Source organism: Sorex araneus, chromosome 4 (genome assembly GCF_027595985.1).
Source record: "Sorex araneus isolate mSorAra2 chromosome 4, mSorAra2.pri, whole genome shotgun sequence".
NCBI classification, from domain to species: domain Eukaryota; kingdom Metazoa; phylum Chordata; class Mammalia; order Eulipotyphla; family Soricidae; genus Sorex; species Sorex araneus.
In genome coordinates this window covers 185,757,073-185,777,962 of record NC_073305.1, presented here as the reverse complement: position 1 = coordinate 185,777,962, position 20,890 = coordinate 185,757,073, and the positions used below count along the sequence as shown (strand labels likewise).

At 47.2% G+C, this 20,890-nt stretch overlaps 1 protein-coding gene across 1 annotated transcript in view; it reads right to left on the bottom strand.

Annotated features, from left to right (window-relative positions):
- The window catches only part of WTAP (WT1 associated protein), a 37,618-nt gene extending 17,161 nt beyond the window's left edge, over positions 1-20,457 (bottom strand). The window contains exons 1-5 of the mRNA XM_055135069.1: positions 20,305-20,457; positions 10,229-10,266; positions 5,604-5,659; positions 1,915-1,973; positions 93-220 (exon numbers count right to left, since the gene is read on the bottom strand). Of these exons, the coding sequence (XP_054991044.1) occupies positions 93-220; positions 1,915-1,973; positions 5,604-5,659; positions 10,229-10,258 (273 nt within the window). The 5' untranslated portion in view covers positions 10,259-10,266; positions 20,305-20,457. The remainder of the gene's footprint in view (positions 1-92; positions 221-1,914; positions 1,974-5,603; positions 5,660-10,228; positions 10,267-20,304) is intronic.
- Positions 20,458-20,890: the final 433 nt, after the last annotated feature.

Sequence of the window (20,890 nt, the reverse complement as noted above, 5' to 3'; positions counted from 1 at the left end):
TTATATAAAACTCGGTTTATACCAACACATGATAATGTGAACTCTTAAAGCAATTAAATCTCAAAAACACTGTAAACAAGTGAAATACTTACAGTACACTCTTGCATCTCTTGCTCCTTGGTTGCTAGTCGCATTACAAGGATGTTTTCTCTGCGAGCAGACTCTTGCTGTTGTTGCTTTAGTTTTTCTTCAGATTCCCTTAAGCCAGTTACATCATTAGCTGATTTACAGGAAAAAAAAAAACAACAAACCAAACATAAGAAATATAATTTAAAAAATGTATTTAGTCAGTGAAGTTACAGGATTGGGTTTCAAGCATACATTGTTTCAACAGACTCCATCACCACGCCCACTTCTCTCCTCCATGACCCCCCCACAACTCAACCACCAGTCTGCTTCTATCAGAGATGAGAGATTAAGGTGGTGTGTGAGTGTGTTTGCACTGTGGTTTACCGTGCTGTGGCACATAGGGCTTTATATATAACATTTCCACCTTTCAGCACCCCCCACCCTGCTTCCCCAACTGGCATGCCTCCCATTGAAGACCATTCTTATGTTGTTCCCACTGTCTTTGGGTATTTGTTGTTACATCATGATGTTCCTGTCTCCCACATAAGAGAGATTATTTTGTGACTGTCTCCCTCTGACTAACTTCACTCAGCATGATAATCTCCAGGTTCCACGTAGCAGCAAACTGCACGACTTCATCTTTTCTTTTCTTTTTGCTTTTGTGAAATTCATTTTCTTTCCTGCTTGATAGCTCATAGGTAAATTTTATCCGACTTCATCTTTTCTTATGGCTGAGTAGTATTCCACAGTGTACATATACCATAGTTTAGGAAATAAAAATTTCAAGCTCCAACTGCACTAACAATGATCTGATTGCTTTTATCAAGTGTAACAAAAGCCAACACAAAACTTCAGAGTTTCATCTTTCCTGAATTCTTTTGTAACAAGAAAATTTGTTCCTATTAAGTGCTTTTGTTATTGTTTTGGTTTTTGGAAAATGCTCAGTGATGGCTCAAGGGTTTAGTAAATTCCTATCACTGTGCTTAGGGGACCATACAGTGTTGAGGATGGAACCGGGTTAGTCACAGTCAACTGCCTTCAGCCTGTGCTCAAGGAGGCTTACGGGAGTCACCACCGCAGACTAGATGGAATTATGGTCTCTGTTCCCAACAGAACACAGGAACCTTCATTAGTAGCATCTGTTTACACAAGACACAACATTCTGCTTAGGACTGTCCTTGACCTAGTTGACATAAACATGCCAGGAACTACATGGAAGATTACTGTTAAATTCTTCAAAGTGCATACTATTTTTTCCCCCTTTTTGGGTCACACCCGGTGATGCACAGGGGCTTACTCCTGGCTCGCACTCAGAAATTACTCCTGGTGGTGCTCAGGGGACCATATGGGATGCTGGGAATTGAACCCGGGTTTGCCACGGGCAAGGCAAACGCCCTACCACTGTGATATCTCTCCAGCCCCAAGTGCACACTATTTTTAGCAATACTGAAATTCCAGGGTGATTAAGCTTTCCGGATTTGGACGGTATTGGTTTTGTTTGGGAGCCACAGCTGGCAGTGCTCCGAGCAGAGGTCACTCCTGGCGGGCCTTGGGAATAGGTGGTGCTGGAGAAGCCCCGGTCAGCCACGCTCAAGGCACGCATCCCACCTGCAGTGCTGGGACTCCAACCCAACACTGGCTTTTTACCCACAAACGGTATGTGCTGTTCTAACTCAGTTACAATGACAAGAACTTGAAAGTTTAATAGACTGATGCTTTGAGAAGATTTTTTGAGAAAACTTTTAAATACCTGGATATATATTACATTTGCTTAGTAATCAACTATACCACGATTATATAAAAGAAGATACCAAAAGACTTTAGAAAGTTCAAAAGCAAACTTACAGTTAAGATCTGTGTACTTGCCCTCCAAAGCTTGCACATACGCTTCATATTGCTTCCACCTAGCACAAAAAGAAATTCATCATTAGTTATAGTGCTAGAATTGCTTTTATTAAATCACATTAAAAAAAAACCCCACATGTATAAACTTGTAAATGTAACAAGTTCATGTTGGTAGGTAGGGCGTTTTCCTTGCATGCGGCCGACTCAGGTTCTATTCCTCTGTCCCTCTCAAAGAACCCGGCAAGCTACCCGTGACGTATTTGATATGCCAAATAACAGTAACAAGTCTCACAATGGAGACGTTACTGGTGCTAGCTCGAGCAAATTGATGAACAAAGGGGATGACAGTGCTACAATCCCTCTGGATGATTTCAAAGCTTTCTTGCACTTTACACTTTAAACCAAATTCCTGTTTGGTGGCATCAGGTTAGCCCAAGGCTCACACACAATATAAGTAGAGGTCTAGTCTGAGTTGCACACCAACCCCTGTGAATTGAGTCTAACAAATAACAAACCTGTCACTTCATTACGCCTTTATCTATCTATCTATCTATCTATCTATCTATCTATCTATCTATCTATCTATCTATCTATCTATTTTTGGGTCACACCCAGCAAATGCACAGGGGATACTCCTGGCTCTGCATTTGGGAATTACTTCTGGTGGTGCTCAGAGGACCATATGGATGCTGGGCATCAAACCTGGGTTGGCCGTGTGCAAGGCAAATGCCCTACCCGCTGTGCTATCGCTCCAGCCCCTGCCTTTTTAATTTACAGAGATCTGGGGGCTGAGAGAGTACAGCGGGTAAGGCACTTGGCTTGCACATAGCTAAGTTTCATCTCCTGGCACCCTATATGGTTCCCCAAGCACTACCAGGAGTGATTCCTGAGTGCAGAGCCAGGAACAAGACCTGCGCATTGCAGAGTATGGCCAAACAAACCAACAAAACCCCCAATCTGTAGGACACTGGCATCAGAGAAATAGTACAGGGATTAAGGCAACTGGCCTTGCAGTTGGCTAACCACATTTCTGTCCACCAATCATCATCATGAGTGACCCTTGATCTCAGAACTAGGAGTAACCCTGAGCACAGCCGGGTTTGGCCCAAAAAAACAAAACAAAGAAAAACAAAAATGTACAGGAATTTGGTGTAAGAAAACAGAGAGGAAATTTTCTTGGCTAGGAATCTGTCAAGTGTGTTCCCCTGGGTCAAATCACATACCACACAGGACTTTGCATCACTGATGTTCAGAGTACAATGTTTGTATCGTGGAAGCCAAACAAGCTATTAGAGGCTGGAGGGATAAGACAGCATGTAAGGCGCTTGCCTTGCACACAGATGACCCAGGTTAGATATTCTAAGCACCACAAGGAATTCCTAATTGCAGAGCTAGGTGTGCGCCCCAAAAGTCAAACAAAACAAAACTATTATTCTGAGATGCACTAAACACAGCAACAAAGGTTATGTAAAAAATGTAGCTAATTATTTAGGACTGAGGTTTTCTTGGTTCTTATGAGAAAATAATTCTCAGAAACAATAAAATACCTTTTAATGTTTTTAAGCCTGTTATCTGTGCAGGGTGTTTTGGGACCTCACTCGCTCAGTAGTGCTCAGGGTTTATTTTCCTGGCTCTGCACAGTGAACACTCCTGGCAGTGTCTAGGGGACCATATGGGTGCTGGATGGCATGTGATACCCTCTATCTGCGCCTTCTCTGTGCCTCTGTGTATGATGAGCTGGGATGGAACCCAGGGCCACACAAATAAATTCAGAAGCACTTTACCACTGGACTACACTCCTGGCCCTTAAGCTCGCCTATCGCTGAAACAAGCTAGAAGACCTTTTAATGGAATTATATTTCTCTAACCTCAAAATAGAAGCTTCACTGCCAAAGTACTCCCAGCAATGACTGCAGGTACTTTTCCTAGTGTTGTATTTAAAGCAAATGCTAATGGAATTGTAACCTGCCCTGAAGGTCTGCTACCTGAAGCTGTGTCTTCAAGTTACTATTCAATGCTAGCTAATCAAAATTTAATTTCATTATTATTTTGATTTTAGGTAACACCCAGTGGTTCTCGGGATTTACTCCTGTCTCTGTGCTCAGGGATCACTCCTGGTGGGGCTCAGGGGACTGTAAGAGATGCCAGGGATCAAAAGTAAATTCCCTATCCGCTGTACTATCACTCTGCACCCGCCCCCACCCCCCCCCAGTTTAATGTATGAAAACCTCTTTGTAACAAGAAACTTTGCATCCATAGACTGCCTTCAGGTTTATTAGAACATAGCTAACAACAGTATTTTTTTAATACCAAGCTAATCCTTGGTCACAAGGTTGACTTGACCATGTATTTTTCTTTTTCTTTCTTTTTTTTTTGCTTTTTGGGTCACACCCAGATATGCTCAGGGGCCACTCCTGGCTCTGCACTCAGGAATTACCCCTGGCGGTGCTCAGGGGACCATATGGGATGCTGGGAATCGAACCCGGGTCAGCCGCGTGCAAGGCAAACGCCCTACCCGCTGTGCTATCACTCCAGCCCCAATCATGTATTTTTCATTGGGGGGTTCTGGGTGGGGAGTGGTGGGAAGAGGAAAGAAAAGAGCTCCAAAGTCTGCCAGACAGGAGACAAAGCACAAAGGTAAAAGCACTGGATCTAACTCGTGGCTGCACCTACAACCTGGTTCAAATCACAGCAACGAATATGGCCCCTGAGCACTGGGTCCCAGCTTAGAGCCAGGTGCATGCGTGCCCACCCTTCTCCCAAGAGAAAAATCAAAGCGAATGCAAATACTTTGCATATGGGAGGCGTGGGTTTACTCCTGACACCAATACCTCATGCTGCGACTCTAAGGCACCACAGCCAGGAGAGCCGCCTGAGCACCACCAGGTGCAGTCCAAAATCGAACAAAAAGTATTTTTCACAACTGGAAGCATCTCTCTCAGATAGAAACTTCACAGATTAAACACGAAGGGGGAAAGCAACTGCAGTAACACACGCATCGTACAAGTAAGGGCTTTCACCTTGATAAACAAGGTTCTTCAAACAGAAATGTTCTCAGTATTGGGCTAGGGAGATGCTCCAAGTACTGCAGCTCACTCCGGCACTGAAGGGACCTGAACACCTCTGGGAGTGAGCCTGGAGTTCCAACCTGGGGGTAGGCCCTAAGTACCGTCTGTTGCGGGCAGTGGGCCAAAATCTAAAAAAGTAACTGCCACATCTTACCTCTGCAAGAATCAATTCCGGTTACCTGTCAATCTAGAAGTTACCCAAGCAAATGCTGTAGTTCTTTACCGTGCTATGCCTTCCAGTATTCAGATAAAGTAAACACGCTGAAGGAAGTACATTTGATGACTTGAGGATGCAGCAACATTGAAGCAGGATGGAGGGCTGGTGAGATAGTATGGGACTGAGGCCCAGACTCTGCACATGGCCGGCCCCTGTCCAATTTCTGGACTCCACAGAGCACCCCGAGCGTCACTGTGGTGACCTTAGAGGCCCCCAAATACCACTGAGTACCTAGGTAATCCCTTCCATGCCAGAGCATGACAGCACCGACTACCTATGCAATTTGTCCCTTGGCAGCATGTGGGGGTACCCCACCCCCAGTCTATCTAACAATCACTGCTACAGAAGCACAGTATAATGATTACTAGGAAGATATTTACATTTTTAATGAAACAACACTATACCTTAGAATTAACTCATCTCGTGCCATTACTTTGAAGTCCGTTTCACTCAGTCGAACCTATAAAGAATTAAAACACAAAACTAAGTGCTCATCTTAAACAATCCAAACATTGAGGAGCTTTACACAGTACAGCAGGTAGGGCATTTGCCTAGCATGTATCCAACCTGGGTGCAATCCATGGAATCCCATATGGTCCCTAAAGCCTCCCTGCTCCCCGCAGAGTGCAGAGCCAGGAATAAGTCCCAAGAATGCACTGCCCCCAACCCAAAAGATTGGGCCCTAGGGCTCATACGGGAGTTAGTGGCCTGTGGCCAACTCAGGTTCTATCCCCAACACTGCCTGTGTTCCCCATGTGGAGCGTTGGGAGTAAGCACTGCTAGGTGTGGTCCCAGCGCATCCCTCCCCTGCCCACACACAACTTAGAACATTAGGAGCTGCAGCACATGGCTCTGTGAGCACCATGGGGAATCACAGAAAAGAACTTCAAATGTCTAAGACCACCAGCACTTATGTCCTTCATAGTTTCATACATACAGGATAACAGCTTGTTTTTCTCCCTTTGGTTTCTGGGTCATAGCCAGTTGTGCGCAAGTCTTACTCTGGGCTCTGCAGGGATCACTCCTGCCTGGTCTCGGAGGATAATAATGGGGTGCCAGGGATTAAAGCTGGTTGGCTCTGTGCAAGACAAGCACCATACCAACCGTACTATCTCTCCAGTCCCAGGATTATATTTTTAAATGTCTTAATTGCTAGGCTGTTATCAGGAATTTCCTTATTACTAAGGTCATACAAGGCCCCTCCCAAATGGAACTTCTTGCTGAGACACGAAATCCTTCCAGTCTGAGAATTTCACTATAGCATGTGTTTGTTTACTGGGCCACACTGGCTGTGCTCATTGGATCATGTGACGCAGGGTACTGAATCCAGGTCAACTGCCTTCAAGTATATACTGTGTTCTCTCCCTGGCCCAGGACCTATCATTTGGGATGGGTACTGTTGTTGCGTGGTGATGTGGGCTATACCCAGTTGTAGTCATCAGGGCCTACTCCTATGGCTGTGCTCAAAGGACATACATGGTGCTGGGGAGTGAACCCAGAGCAGCTGCACACAAGGCATGTATGTTACCTATTGTATTGTCTCGAATACTCTTGTTTGGGCCAAACCCAGATGTGCTCGGGGACCAGACAGTATTGGATATTGAATCTGGGTCATCTAGATGCAAGGTAAGCACCCTGCCTGCTGTTCTACCTCTCTGAACCACACGTGGTTTAAAAGAATTTTCTGCTATAATGCAAACACGAAAGTTCGTAAGTTCGTAACTGTACCCCACGGTGATACACTAATAATAAATAAATAAATAAAAGAATCTTCTGCTTTGCTGGATGTACTTCCAAAATTTTGAACTTAATTTTTAAAATGGGCTTTCTGTTGCTGTTGTTTTTTTGGGCCATATCTGGCGATGCTCAGGGAACCATATGGGGTGGGAGAAATCGAACCTTGGTCAGCTTTAAGAAAGGCAAGCGCCTAGTTGCTGTACTATCACTCAAGCCCTGAAAAATGTGTTATCACTATTGGGGATATACAAATTAAAATCTCAATAAACTATGGGGTTGGATCAATAGTACAGCAGGAAAGGCATTTGCTTTCTAACTGGAACGCAGCCGAGCCGAGTGTTTTATCCCCAGTACCCCATATGGTCTCCCAAGTACTGCCAGGAACGCACAGTCAGGATTAAGGCCTGAACACAGTCAGGTGTGACTTAACCCCCAGAATCTCAATGAAATATTACCACAAACCTATTAGAATGTCTATTAAAATACTGGCAACGGGCAATGCTTTGAAGAGCCGGGGCACTGAGCCTGCACACAGTACAGGTGAGAACCCAACTGGTACGGCTATCAAGGTAATCACACTGCGCTGGCAAAGAGAGCAGCTGCGCTCCAAAGAAACACAAATCTAGTTTCACAATACATACTTGTATGTAAACATTCAAAGCAACTTTATGTGGAATAAACCCAAGCTGGAGAACTACTTGAACGTTATTCAACATGAATGAACGGCTATAATCAGGTGTGTCCATACTATAACAGAAAATACTGACTCCTGCTCCATGCAGTATCATGAAAAAAACCTAACAGAAATGGCAATAGTAAAATAAACCCCAATCTAAAAGGGACTCAGGTGCTTTCATTAGTTGATTTATATTAACGGTGAAACAACAATTACAGGAATACAGAATCGGGTCTGGAGGGTGATACAGAGCAGAGAGCACTTGCCTTCTAAGACCTGACTGGAGTTTGATCCCCAGCCTCCCATATAGTCCCCCAAGGACCACAAGGAGTAATTCCTGAGTGCAGAGCCAGGAGGAACTAACCCCTGAGCATTGCCAAAAGAACCAAAAGGCCAAACCCAGGAAGGAGACAAGGCAGGCTTATGACTATGGCTAACTACTAGTAGTCACACAGCTTCACTCAAGATAAAACCACATGTAGCTACAGATCTACACTCTTGCATGTACAGCCAGTGAAACATGAATTTGTGGACTCTGCCAATAATAGTTATTGACTATTCCAAGACTTCTTGAAGAAACTATGCCAAATTTTAACACTGAAGGAGGTTGGTGAAAGATACACACAGAACCTCCCCAGCACATTTCTTTGCGACTTCCTAGGGAGAGAAAATTTCTTCTTTTCTTTCTTGCTTTCTTTTGTGGGGTGGGGGACCACACCTGGAGATGTTTAGTGGTTATCCTGGCTCTGTACTCAGGAATCAGTCTGGGGGTGTTTAGAGGGACACACATAGGGTGTCAGGAATCAAATCCGGTTTGGCCACGTGCAAGGCAAATACCCTACCTGCGGTGGTACTGAGACTCCAGACCCAATCTTTCCCTCGAACTGCTATTTTGCCAACGCTGTATACAATCAACTCATGAAACTACACAAGTTTCTGTGAGATTAGGGCTTTTTTGCTATTGTCATTTTTATTAGGTTTTTTTTTCCCAATATACTGCCAGGAACAATAGCTCCAGTTTTTTTTTTTTTGGGGGGGGGTGGGGGGAGCGTGAGTGGGAGTTGGGGCTAACAGTTCAGGATCTGCTTCTAGAGGCGCTTGGGGGACTGTGCGGTGCCGCGGATCAAACAGGGGCTCCTGTTTATAAAGCATGTGTTCCCCGAGCCAGCCCCCAAACAGGAAGGCAGTTAAAGAGTTATGAATAGTTGAGTTATCTAAACCTGCTTTGTGAATTGATAAATATGAAGTGTTTTCCTCATACTTAGTAAGGTGAGTTACTTCTCTTGTATAGAATTTATATAACACTAACAAATCACACAGTATTTACTGAAAGAAAATTTCTTCATACTAGGAAATAGTAGAAGTGCAATAAAAAGCAGTGATACTCAAATATTAAATATCAAATATCAGAGTACACTCTCTGGGAGCAGAGAGATGGTATAGGAGGTGGTGCTTGCCTTACATGCAGCTGAGCCCTGCTTGAACCTTGGTGCCCCTTAACGGATCCCCAGCACCACGAGGAGTGGATTCATGGAGCAGAGTCAGCAGGAAGCCCAACCCACAATGCCCCCAAAGAGATAAGTACAATTCTTTTCAAAAACATTTTGTTGTTTGGGGGCTGGAGCGATAGCACAGCAGGTAGGGCGTTTGCCTTGCATGTGGCCAACCAGAGTTCGATTCCCAGCATCCCATACGGCCCCCCGGAACCGCCAGGAGTAATAGGAGTAATTCCTGAGTGCATGAGCCAGGAGTAAACCCTGTGCATCATGGGGTATGACCCAAAAACAGAAAACAAAAACAAAAATGAAAGATTTTTGTTGTTTTAGGGCCACACCCAGCAATGCTCAGGAATTACTCCTGGCAGTGCACGGAGGACCATATGGGATGCTGGGAATCCAAACCTGGGTCAGCCGCAGAAAAGGCAAATGCCCTCCCTGCTATACTATCACTCCAGCCCCCAAAGTGCAATTCTTTATCCCATGAATTATCTAGATTATTCACTTGTTTGGGCCACACCCAACGGTGCTCAGGAGACTGACTGGGGTGCTGGAGATCAAGTAAGTCCTGTCTAACTCCTGTATTATCTCTCCAACTCCAAACATTTGCTAGTTATTAAGCGCATACTCTTTTCCTAGATGTTACCAAATTCCCAGCAGAAACCAAGTTACTAAGTTGTTACTTCCTCTAGATGTCAGTAACATTATTAGGTTGTTGAGGGTGTATTTTATTTTGTTTTGCTTTGTTTGAGGGATAAACCCAGAGGTGCTCAGGGCTTACCTCTGGCAGTGCCACAGGGCTTTATGTGGCACCAGGGATCAAATCCAAGTTAGCCACGTGCAAGGCCAAGTGTGTGTAGTAACAGCATATTTGTAGTTATGTAGCAGGAAATATTTAAATAAAGGGTGAGAGAACCTTTATGTGTCCTCAAAGATAAGGCTATTTTTGTTGTAAGTTTTCCAGAAGCTGCATAAATTTAAGAATATACTGCATAGAATATATAATGTCTAGCACACTACACAGCCACATAAAAAAAAGAAAGCATATAATACAGGGTTATTTAACTCTACTGTGACTTTCTCATACCCACAAGCTTAGAAACTGCTGGGAAAAACTTACTTTTTTGGGAAGAGGTTCCTCGTTGGTCATTTTGAAACCTAGGGAAAAAAGGTAAGAGACTCAGGTGATTTTCTAAGCATTTATAGTAGAAACGTAATACACAGTCCCCCCCCTCAATTTACTGATGAAGTCAGTAAAGATCAAATAACTAGATCCTTACTTTTAAGTGGAAATAAGCCTTTCATTTTTTAGAAATTTATTCATTTTACTTATAGACCCTTACAAAGCTGTTCATGATTGGGTTTCAGTCATACAGTGTTCTAACACCCAATCCTCACCAATGTACATTTCCCAGCACCAGTGCCCCCAATTTCCCTCCCGCCACCCCCCACCCCACTCCCAGCCTGCTCCTATGACAGGAACTTTTCTATTTTTCTCTGTCTCTCTCTGCCTCTGTCTCCCCACTCCCACACCCTTTGGGCACTGAAAACCTTTTATTTTAGAATAGTTTTGTAGACTTACAGAGAAGTTGCAAAGGTATTACTTAGTTCCTCATTCTCTCTAGTTTCTCTTTTGCTTGTTTTCTTGGGGCACACCTGGCTGTGCTCAGGGGACCATATTGGTAGATAATCACACCTGGGTCAGTCATGTGCAAAGCGCCTTTCCCACTGGACCTCTTTGGCCCCACCTTACATTGTTATTATATATGTTTTTATGTTATCATATTTTTAAAGTACTCTTGAAGGGGCTGGAACGGAGAAAGCTCACTGTCTAAGCATTCTTCACAAGAGGGCTTTGGCTTGATCCAGGCATGGCAGGGTCACACCAGCACTGATGTGAGTGACCTCAGCACCCGGCCAGGAGTTACCATCTCCCACCCCAAAGCACTACCAAGTGTGGTCCGAAAGACAAAACAAAAAACTCCTGTAAAAAAGCTGATCTGGGGCTGCAGCAATAGCACAGCGGGTAGGGCATTTGCCTTGCATGCAGCCAACCCGGGTTTGATTCCCAGCATCCCATATGGTCCCCTGAGCACTGCCAGGAGTAATTCCTCAGTGCAAAGCCAGGAGGTAACCCCTGTGCATTGCCGGGTGTGACACCCCCCCCCACAAAAAAGCGGATCTTTCTAATTCACCATGAAGAACTGAGAAACAAAGTTCATTGCATTCTGACAGCATCCTAATAAAAAAGCAAACCTTAGGGCAGGATGGACACCTTTCTGCTCGAATCAGATACTCAGGCCCTATCCCAGATTCTCTTGCTGAAGCAACCCCAAAGTGAACATCAGTCACACACCTTTCCTTTCATAGCACTGCCCCTAACGCAGACTACAATCCACTACAAACCACTGTCACCAGGGCCCACTAGTGGGTTTTACACACACACACACACACACACACACACACACACACACACACACACACACACACACACACACACAAAGGAGACTATCTCTACATCTTATTTCATACCAGAATCATCTATCTCAAAATTAGCTACTTTATTTAAGTTTCACTTAGTCCTAGTCCTGCTGTAAAAAGCTAACAAATTCAAATCAAGACCTACTTTTATTATCTGGGTTGGATTTGTCTTTGTAACAGGAGCCGCGCCACTAGTGCTGGGCAATCCCAGCAATGCTCGGTCCATCAGGGTCACTCAAGATGAAGTGCGATGGAGGGACCCGCGGGAGGATAAGGTCTAAACTCAGGGCTTTTATCTGTCGCGGCTATCTTCCCGGTTCCAATGCTTTGTGGTCGTGACTCCTCACACACACGTTCCCTGAGCACCTCACTGCTAGCACACACAGCTTACCTTCCTCCCCCCCCCCCCCCCGTTACAAAGACAAAGACTAGGCTTCAGACTAGGTTTTCTGACTAGGTCCCCCCAGCATAAACAAGGAACTTAAATTGTTTACAAAGTTTACAAATAACAAGTACAAACTGAAATATAAATTTGTACAGGGGACCAAGCTCAGAGCTAGAGTTCATGCTTAAATCCACGGGGGCCCCTTTCAATCCCTGGGTGTCTGCAGTGACTATTCCTAATTCTTAAAGCAACTCATTCTTCCAATACCATGTTACATATAAATCCCAATTCTCATATTATCAGGTTTTGTTTGTTTGGGGGTGGTGGTGGTGTCAGGGCTGCGTTGCTCAGGTCTGACTCATGGCTCTGTGCTCAGAGGACCAGATGAGACACTAGGGATAGACCCAGGTCGGCCACATGCAAGGGAAGTGCCCTACACACTAAACTATTGCTCCAGTCTCTACTTTTTTTTTTTTTTTCCTTTTTGGGTCACCCCCGGCGATGCTCAGGGGTTACTCCGAGCTCTGCACTCAGGAAATTACTCCTGGCGGTGCTGGGGGATTATATGGGATGCCGGGGATCGAACCCTGGTTGGCAGCATGCAAGGGAAATGCCCTACCCAATGTACTATCACTCCAGCCCCTACTTTTTAAGTGCTAGAATTTCAGACTAGGCTTCAGACTAGGTTTTCTGACTAGGTTCATCACGTTGAAGAAACCAATATATTTTAGGGGAAAGAAAACGCCTAAGTGGATATTATATATTACTGGCTTCTTTCCTCTAATAATACCTATGAAGGTAAGACCATTATTTCCAGGATCTGAAGTCTCTTGCTCTATTTTTTTTTTTTTTTTTTTTGCAGTTTGGATCACACCTGGCAATGCTCAGGGGTTACTCCTGGCTCATGCACTCAGGAATCACTCCTGGCGGTGCTCAGGGGACCATATGGGATGCTGGGAATCGAGCCCGGGTCGGCCGCGTGCAAGGCAAACGCCCTACCCGCTGTGCTATCACTCCAGCCCCTCTTGCTCTATTTTTGTCTTTAAATGGGTCCCTATGTTAGGTCCCTCTCCACCCTATTTATAATCTCTGTGGCAAAATTACAGGCAGCTATTTTGTGACGATGCTAAACCAATGATACCAATGATGCTAAACAAATTTTCACTATGTTCATCTCCACGAAGGTCTCACTCTACTATATAGAAACCTCTTAGAATACAGAAATTAGGAGCCAAAGGGATAGTAAAGCAGTGGGGCACTTGCTTTACGTGTGACCAACCCAGGTTTGATCCCTGGCATCCCATATGGTCCCCTTAGCACCAGCACAAGTGGCCCAAATACCAAAAAGCACAGAAATCAAGTCCTGTCATTCCTTGGAATTCCCACACGTGAATAGAGGAGGCAAATATTACTTTTGTTTGTTTTGGGGTTACACCTAGCAGTGCTAAGGGCTTACTCCCTGTTCTGTGCTCAGGGGACCATATGTGGTACTGGGGATGAATTGAGGGTCAGCTCCTTGCAAAGCAAGTGTCAGAAATCACTCCTGGTTTGCTCTGGGGATCAAAGCTGGGCCAGCGCAAGGTAAGCACCATGCCCACTGAACTACATTTTTACATTCTTAAATAAAAAATACTAGTAATAGGGCTGGAATAAAAACTTTTGTAATTAGAATATAGCAAACTAAAAACTGGGCCAGAAAGAGTACAGGGGTAAAGATGCTTGTCTTGCCTTGCGTGCAGCCAACCCACATCTGATCCCTGACACCCATATGGTCCCCTGAGCACTACCAGAAGTTACTCCTGAGCAGACATCAGTAAGCCCTGAGCACTGGCAAGGGCTTATACAAGCCGCACCCTCCCCCACCCCATACAAGCAAAACCCAAACTCACAGACTAGCTGTGAGATTTTGTGCATATTTTACTGTACTGGCTAAATTCACTTCTGGACTCGGGGGCACAGCAGCAGTGCTGATAGCCCTCTCCGAGTTCTCAGGGAACCGTGGGGAGTGGGTGGAGGAATTACTGGCAAAATTCTTTCCAGCCCTTGCTTATCCCCCACTTCAAACAGGATTTGGTTTTTCTTCATAGGGCTTCTGACCTGATGTTTCGTTTACTGATCTGATTCTCTCAACTATAAAATAGCCCACCAGAACTGTTTTATTCACTGTAAATAGCTCAGTATTTAGCAGGCACTCAAATATACACTGAGTGAAGTGTGAATACGTACATCTGTTTCAGTTATTAATGAGATTATAAGTGAACTAAAAAAGGCGACCTAATTTAGTCGCAAAACTATGATGACCATGCACATAGTAAAATTAGAGAACACAGGTACTACAGAGTTCTGTGAGTAACAGAAAACATCTCCACCTACCACCATACTTAGTCTGCTTGTCATCTAGTTATGAGGAACTATCATTACTCAGGGCCGGAGTGATAGCACAGCGGGTAGGGTGTTCGCGTGCGGCTGACCGGGTTTGATTCCTCTGTTCCTCTCAGAGAGCCTGGCAAGCTACATGTGTCGCATTCGATATGCCAAAAACATTAACAAGTCTCACAATGAAGATGTTATTGGTGCTCGCTCGAGCAAATCGATGAACACCGGGATGACAGTGCAGTGCTGTCATTATTCAGAACTTTACTTGTAAAACTGACGGGATGGTTGAGGGTGGGAGGGAACCTGTAAACACTTTCTAAAACTCAATTACGAATAACTTTGTAAACCACAGCATTCTATTAATTTTTGAATTTGCTTTAATAAAATTTAAAGAAAAAGGGAGGAGGCGGAGCTATACACAGTGGGTAGGGCGCCTGATCCCAGCACCCCACATGGTCCCTCAGCACCTCCAGAAGTAATCCCTGAGCATCGCCTGGTGTGGCCCCCAAACAAAACCAAAAAATAAATTAAAAATAATTTAAAAAGCCTGAAGCATCATAAATTTTATTTTTTTTATTATTTTTTAAAATTTTTTATTGAGTCACCATGTGGAAAGTTACAAAGTTTTCAGGTTTAAATCTCAGTTATACAATGCTCGAATACCCATCCCTTCACCAGTGCTCATATTCCACCACCAAGAATCCCAGTATAGCTCCACCCTGCCCCCCCTAAGCCCCCCCCCGCCTGTGTAACTAATAAATTTCACTTTACTTTCACTTTGATTGCATACAATATTTCAACAAAACTCACTATTATTGTTTGGAGAGTCTCTCCCCTAAAGTCAGACCTGCTGAAAAGGAAGCATTAGATAATTTGTTTTCCATTGCTGAGGATGAAGAGGTATGAGGTCGAGTGACCACACTTAGCGGCCTCTCAGTTTTGGATTTCTGTAATTTAGTATTTTAGTAACTAAGTCCAGAGAGATATCTGCCAGAAGTTGCATCGTTGCCAACTTGTACTTCTCAGTTACATTATATTCCACATATGAGTGCAATCTTTCTATGTCTGTCTCTTTCTTTCTGACTCATTTCATTCAACATGATACTTTCCATGTTGATCCATTTATATGCAAATTTCATGACTTCATGTTTTCTGACAGCTACATAGTATTCCATTGTGTAGATGTACCAGTTTCTTTAACCAGTCATCTGTTTTGGGGCACTCTGGTTTTTTCCAGATTCTGGCTATTGTAAACAGTGCAAAGCATCATAAATTTTAAATACAGAACGCCAGATTATACACTAATAACTTTGTGTTTTAATTTACATTTGTTTACCTGAAGAGTTTTGTATTTTAAAAAGAATGAAGGGGACAGTGCAGGTAGGCTTGTGCCTACTACATGACCAAATGGGGATTGATCGCATATGGTGCCCTGAGTCCATCCAGAGGGAGCTCTGGGCACAGAGAGGAATAAGTCTTGAGCCCTGCTGGGTGTGGCCCCCAAACCAAAATAAAGATTTTGATAAAGATAGGGGCTAAGAGAGAGTCCAGCTGCTAGGGTGCCTGCCAGGAAACCAGGTTCGATTCCTCGTGTCACCTGGTCACCCGAGCACTACCGGGTATACCCCTGAAGGCCCCCAGCACCAGCAGGATAGACCCAGGTATGTGGGTGGCCACGGGGTCCAACTAGCATCACTCCCAGGTCCTTGCATTGAACCCCACCCCCCACCAACAGTTTGATGAAGATACAATTTGACAGATTTTGGCTTTGTTTCTAGGGGACACCCTTCACAAAGCTGCGCAAGAATCACCCTGGCCGGACTGGCAGATCAAACTTGGGTCAGCTGCGAATACGGAAAGTGTCTTACCAGCTGTCCAGCTCTCTGGCCCAGAAAATAAATTTTATACATGGCTTACAAGTATCTATTTTTATTATAAAAATACATCTAATTTTTTTTTGTAAATTAGGGCTGGAGAGACAGTATAGTTGGTAGGGCCTAAACCTGAGCATTGTTGGGTGTGGCCCAAAAAACAAACAAAAATCTAAAATTGTCATGTCAAGGGTCAGCATGGGTTTCATATATATGTTTGTTTCAGGTCATCTCGGTTACAGTCACTTCATTTATCAGCTATCACAGGCCGTTAGAAAGAACTCCCCCCCTTCATGTAGATAGTTATCCTTGAGAATGCACGATATGCCAGAGTTAACAGTCTGACGAAAGACAAATTAGAACAGATTACCAAAATTTTTGTATTTCTGAGCCTCACGCATTAGTGTTCAGAGTTCACTGCTGGCAGTGCTGAAGGACTGTAAGTAGTGCCCGAGGGCAGACGCGGGCCGGAGTGTACAAAGGAAGAAAACTAGCCACTGCACTACCTCTCCAGCCCAGGCTTAGTATCATAGAGCACTAACAATAGGCCCCGTTTCACAATGCTAATATTTACATTGCATGGATATACTAAGAAATCTACTGGCCTTCCCAAAGGTATTTTTAAGCATAACTGACAAGCACAATAAACCTCAGTCAATTCAAAATTCACAAAGACAACAGATAGTCCAGCTTCTTTTAACAGCCTATTCTCATACTAAAAAAATAGAATGACTTAAATATCATCTGGAGTCAAGCAGAGTTGAATCCTGAACCTTGAAGGAAAAAAGATCATGTACCCAGCACTGAGTCACTTACCTAATCATCGCAACTTTCAAAGTTATAGTTACCATTTTTCGGATAATGAAAATGACTATGAGTCATGAGATGGTGGTGTGAGGCTAAAACAGTTATTAGTTAATAATTGGGGATTAGGAAAAAAACCCAGGGCTTCAAAAACTAATCCTCCCACTCCCCCATCCTCAATTCTGATGGCCAGAGACCGCAGCGAATGGACCATTTAGGGACCGGAGCAATAGCACAGTGTAGGGCATTTGCCTTGCACACGTCTGACCCAGCCTCAATCCCCAGCAACATAGATGGTCCCCCGAGCCCCACCAGTGATACCTGAGCACTGTGGGTGTGCCCCCCAAAGGACAATTTAGGGGGCCATAGAGGTAGTACAGAGGTAAGGCACTAGACTTACATGTGGTTAATCCTAATTTGATCCCCAAGACTTCGAAGTGACCCCTGAGCACTGCTGTGTACCCCTCTCCCTCAAAATAGACAATGTGGCTGCCTTCTAGAGATGGGAAAAATGATTCATCTAACGGGGTTGGAGCGATAGCACAGTGGGTAGGGCGTTTGCCTTGCATGCGGCCAACCTGGGTTCAATCCCTGGCATCCCATATGGTCCCCCGAGCACTGCCAGGAATGACTCCTGAGTGCAGAGCCAGGAGTAACCCCTGTGCATCACCGGGTGTGACCCAAAAAGCAAAAAAAAAAAAAAAAAAAAAAAAAAAAAAAAAAAAAAAAATCATCTAACATGATTTAAAAATTGTAATCCTAGGGTAGGGCATTTGCCTTGCATGCGGCTGACCCAAGTTCAAGTCCCAGCATCCCATATGGTCCTCCGAGCACTGACAGGTGTAATTTCTGAGTGCAGAGCCAGGAGTAACCCCTGTGCATCGCCAAGTATGACCCCCCAAAAAAAAAAGCAAAAAAAAAAAAAAAGTAATCCTATTTTTTGGGGTGGTGGTGGAGGGGTTTGGGTCACACTGGACAGAGCTCAGGGCTCACTCCCACTTGGGGGACAGTATGTGGTGCCAGGATTGAACCTGGGGTGGTTGTGTACAAGTGAGTGCTTTACCCACTGTACTCGCTGGTCTTATAATCCTACATTATGCAACTCAGTGTCTCTAATGAAGACACAGCACTAGTTTTTCTAATTTCAGAAAGAAAACAGGTACCTAGTTGAAACCAGTCATAAACCAAGTGTAAAAAGAAATAAGTTGTCACACAAATATAAATCTCCGTGCTCAATGATAAGGGTTCTAGTTAGGAATTGGTGTTTTTTTTTTTGGGGGGGGGGCACACCTGGCCATGCTCAGGGGATCATGAGGTGCTGGGAGCTGAACCAAGGTCAGCTGCAAGCAAGGAAAGTACTGTGCGCATTGTGCCCTCTCTCCTCCTGCCCCCTAGATAGAACTGGAAGAGCACCTCTGATAAATCAGTCGTGTGGCCACTAAGACTCTAGACTGCAGTCTCGAAACCAGTGAAAGGAAAACTACTTTGCCTGTCTCAGAGGGCTGCAAACCTCAATGCCAAAGTGTCAAGAAAACACTATAAGGGGCTTTTACTTTACTTTTTCGGGAGTTAAGGTATTTGGGCTGAATCAGGTGATAGCTCCTGGTTCTGTGCTCAAAGATAACTCCCAGTGTTTGGAGGACCCCATGTGGGGTTTGGAATCTGATTGGCTGTGTGCAAGACAAGTACCTGACCTCCTGTGCTGAATCTCTGGCTCCCTGAGGGACTTTTAAATAAAATACTCGTAGGGACCAGAGCGATACAGTACAGCAGGTAGGGTTTTTGCCTTGCATACGGCCAACCTGGGTTCAATACCATCCTCGACACGCATATGGTCCCGGACGCAGCACCGTAGTAATTCCCCAGCGCAGCAGTCAGGAGTAACCGAGTCCTGCTGGGTGTGGCCCCCAAACCAAAATAAAATTTAAAAACACTAATAGCAACATAAGAAACAACTTTTTTTTTGCGGGGGTACTCCCATCGATGCTCAGGGGTTACTCCTGAACCTGTACTTAGAAAAAATGGAGGTGCAGGGGGTCCCCCAACCCGAACCTGACCGGCAGTCTGCAAGGCAACCGCCCTATGCTGCGCCCACGCTGCACTAGGGCTCCAGTCCCAATCAAAGACAACTTTCACGTGCATCTGGGGAGACGGAAAGCACACCCCGCCGACTGCATTCTCAAAGGCCGAACGTTTACCGACAGCACTGCGTTCCGGCCGGCGGCACGCACTCGGCACCGGGGACATTGTGCCGGGAACGCGGAACCGCTTTCCTCCGATGAGCTTCGCGGCAGAGAATATTTAGAAGCACCAAAGCAATTTAACACACAAAAACGAAAGGCCAAACATTATCTAGCTGGAATCCTCTGCTCAAGGGCCTCGCGGGCCAGGCAGGTCCGTGCAGCATCGTGTGACAATGTAATTACATAAAGTCCAGCGCTGCTAAGTGTCCAAGACACGGCGCCAGCTCCAACCCCGGCCCCCGACGCCGCGGGCACCGCACCCCCAGCCCCGGCCGCGATGACTCAAAATGGAAACGGCGCGCGGGGCCCGAGCGCGGGGACACCGGCCGCGGGGACAGTCCCTCCTGCGCCCGCGGGCCCCGGCAGGCTGAGCAAGTTGCGCCCGGAGGAGGCCGGGGACAACGGGGCCGCTGCCGCCGCCGCCGCTTATCTGCTTCCGATCCGGGCCGGCGGCCCCGGGGACCCCGACCGGCCGCGGCGCCGCCCCGTGACCGCTCGCCTCCGTCCTCCGCAACGGGTGGACCCGGCGGGGCGCGAGCAGAACTCGCCGGGCGCGTCCCCACGGGGAGAAGGGGCTCCCCGCTCCACCGGGGCCTGAGGGGCTTTGGGGTGTTTTTCCTTGCGGGGGGCGGGGGTTTTATTTATTTCTTTGATTTCCAACCCAACTTGCCGACCCGCGAGGCGAGACCCGCCCGTTCGGCGGAACAAACCTCGCAGCGGGCGCCGGGTCTGCGCCGCCCCGCTCGGGGGCATCGAACCGGGCCGGGGCCGCCGGGCCGCGGCCGCCGCGACAGCCCCGGGCACGAGGCGGGGCCGCGCCGCCCCGGGAGCGCCGCCCGCGCCCCCGCGCCGGCCCCGGCGGCCCCGGCCGCCTCGGCCGCGGCGCGCGCGGCCCGCGGGGGCCTCGGGGCGGGCGGCGCGTCTCCCCCGCCGCCCCCCGGCGCGGCTAACGGGAGGCCGGCCCGAGGCGGGCGGCGCCGGGGCCCGCGGGCGCCCGTGGCCCGCGCCGCGCCCCGCGCCCGCCGCCCTCACCTACCTCTCCCGAGCGGGGCCGCGCAGGCGCCGCCCAGTCACATAGGCCGAGGCCGCGCTGCCCGCTCGCCGCCCGGGCCGCCCCGCCGCGCTCCGCCCGCCGCAGCCCCGGCGCTCCCCTTTATTTGCGGGTCTCGCCGCCACAAAATGGCGCTGAGGGAGGAAGCGAGGCGCCGCCGCCCCACCCCCCTTCCGCCCCGCCCGCCGCCCCGCCCCGCCCCGCCATGGCCGCCCCGGCTCACTCACCGCGGGCCGGCGCCGCCGAGGCCGCGCGCGGCCGCCCGGCCCGGGGCTCCACACGCGAAGGGCGGAGCGGCGCGGCCGTGGCACGCCCCGCGGCCCCCGGAGCGCAGCCAGCCCCGCGACGGGCGTGGGGGGGGGCGCGAGGTCGGAGGTCAGCCGCGGGGCCTCACGGGAAGGGCGGCGGGGGGCGCAGCGGGGGCGGGGCCAGGCGGACCCGTTCTCGGGCCACCTGCGGCGGCGGCGCGCGCCCCGGCGGAGGAATCCGGACGAAGGCGGCGCGTCATTGGCTGTTTCCTGGGGTGCGACTCGCCGTGGCTGATTCTTCCGCGGGCCGGCGGGCCAGGTGC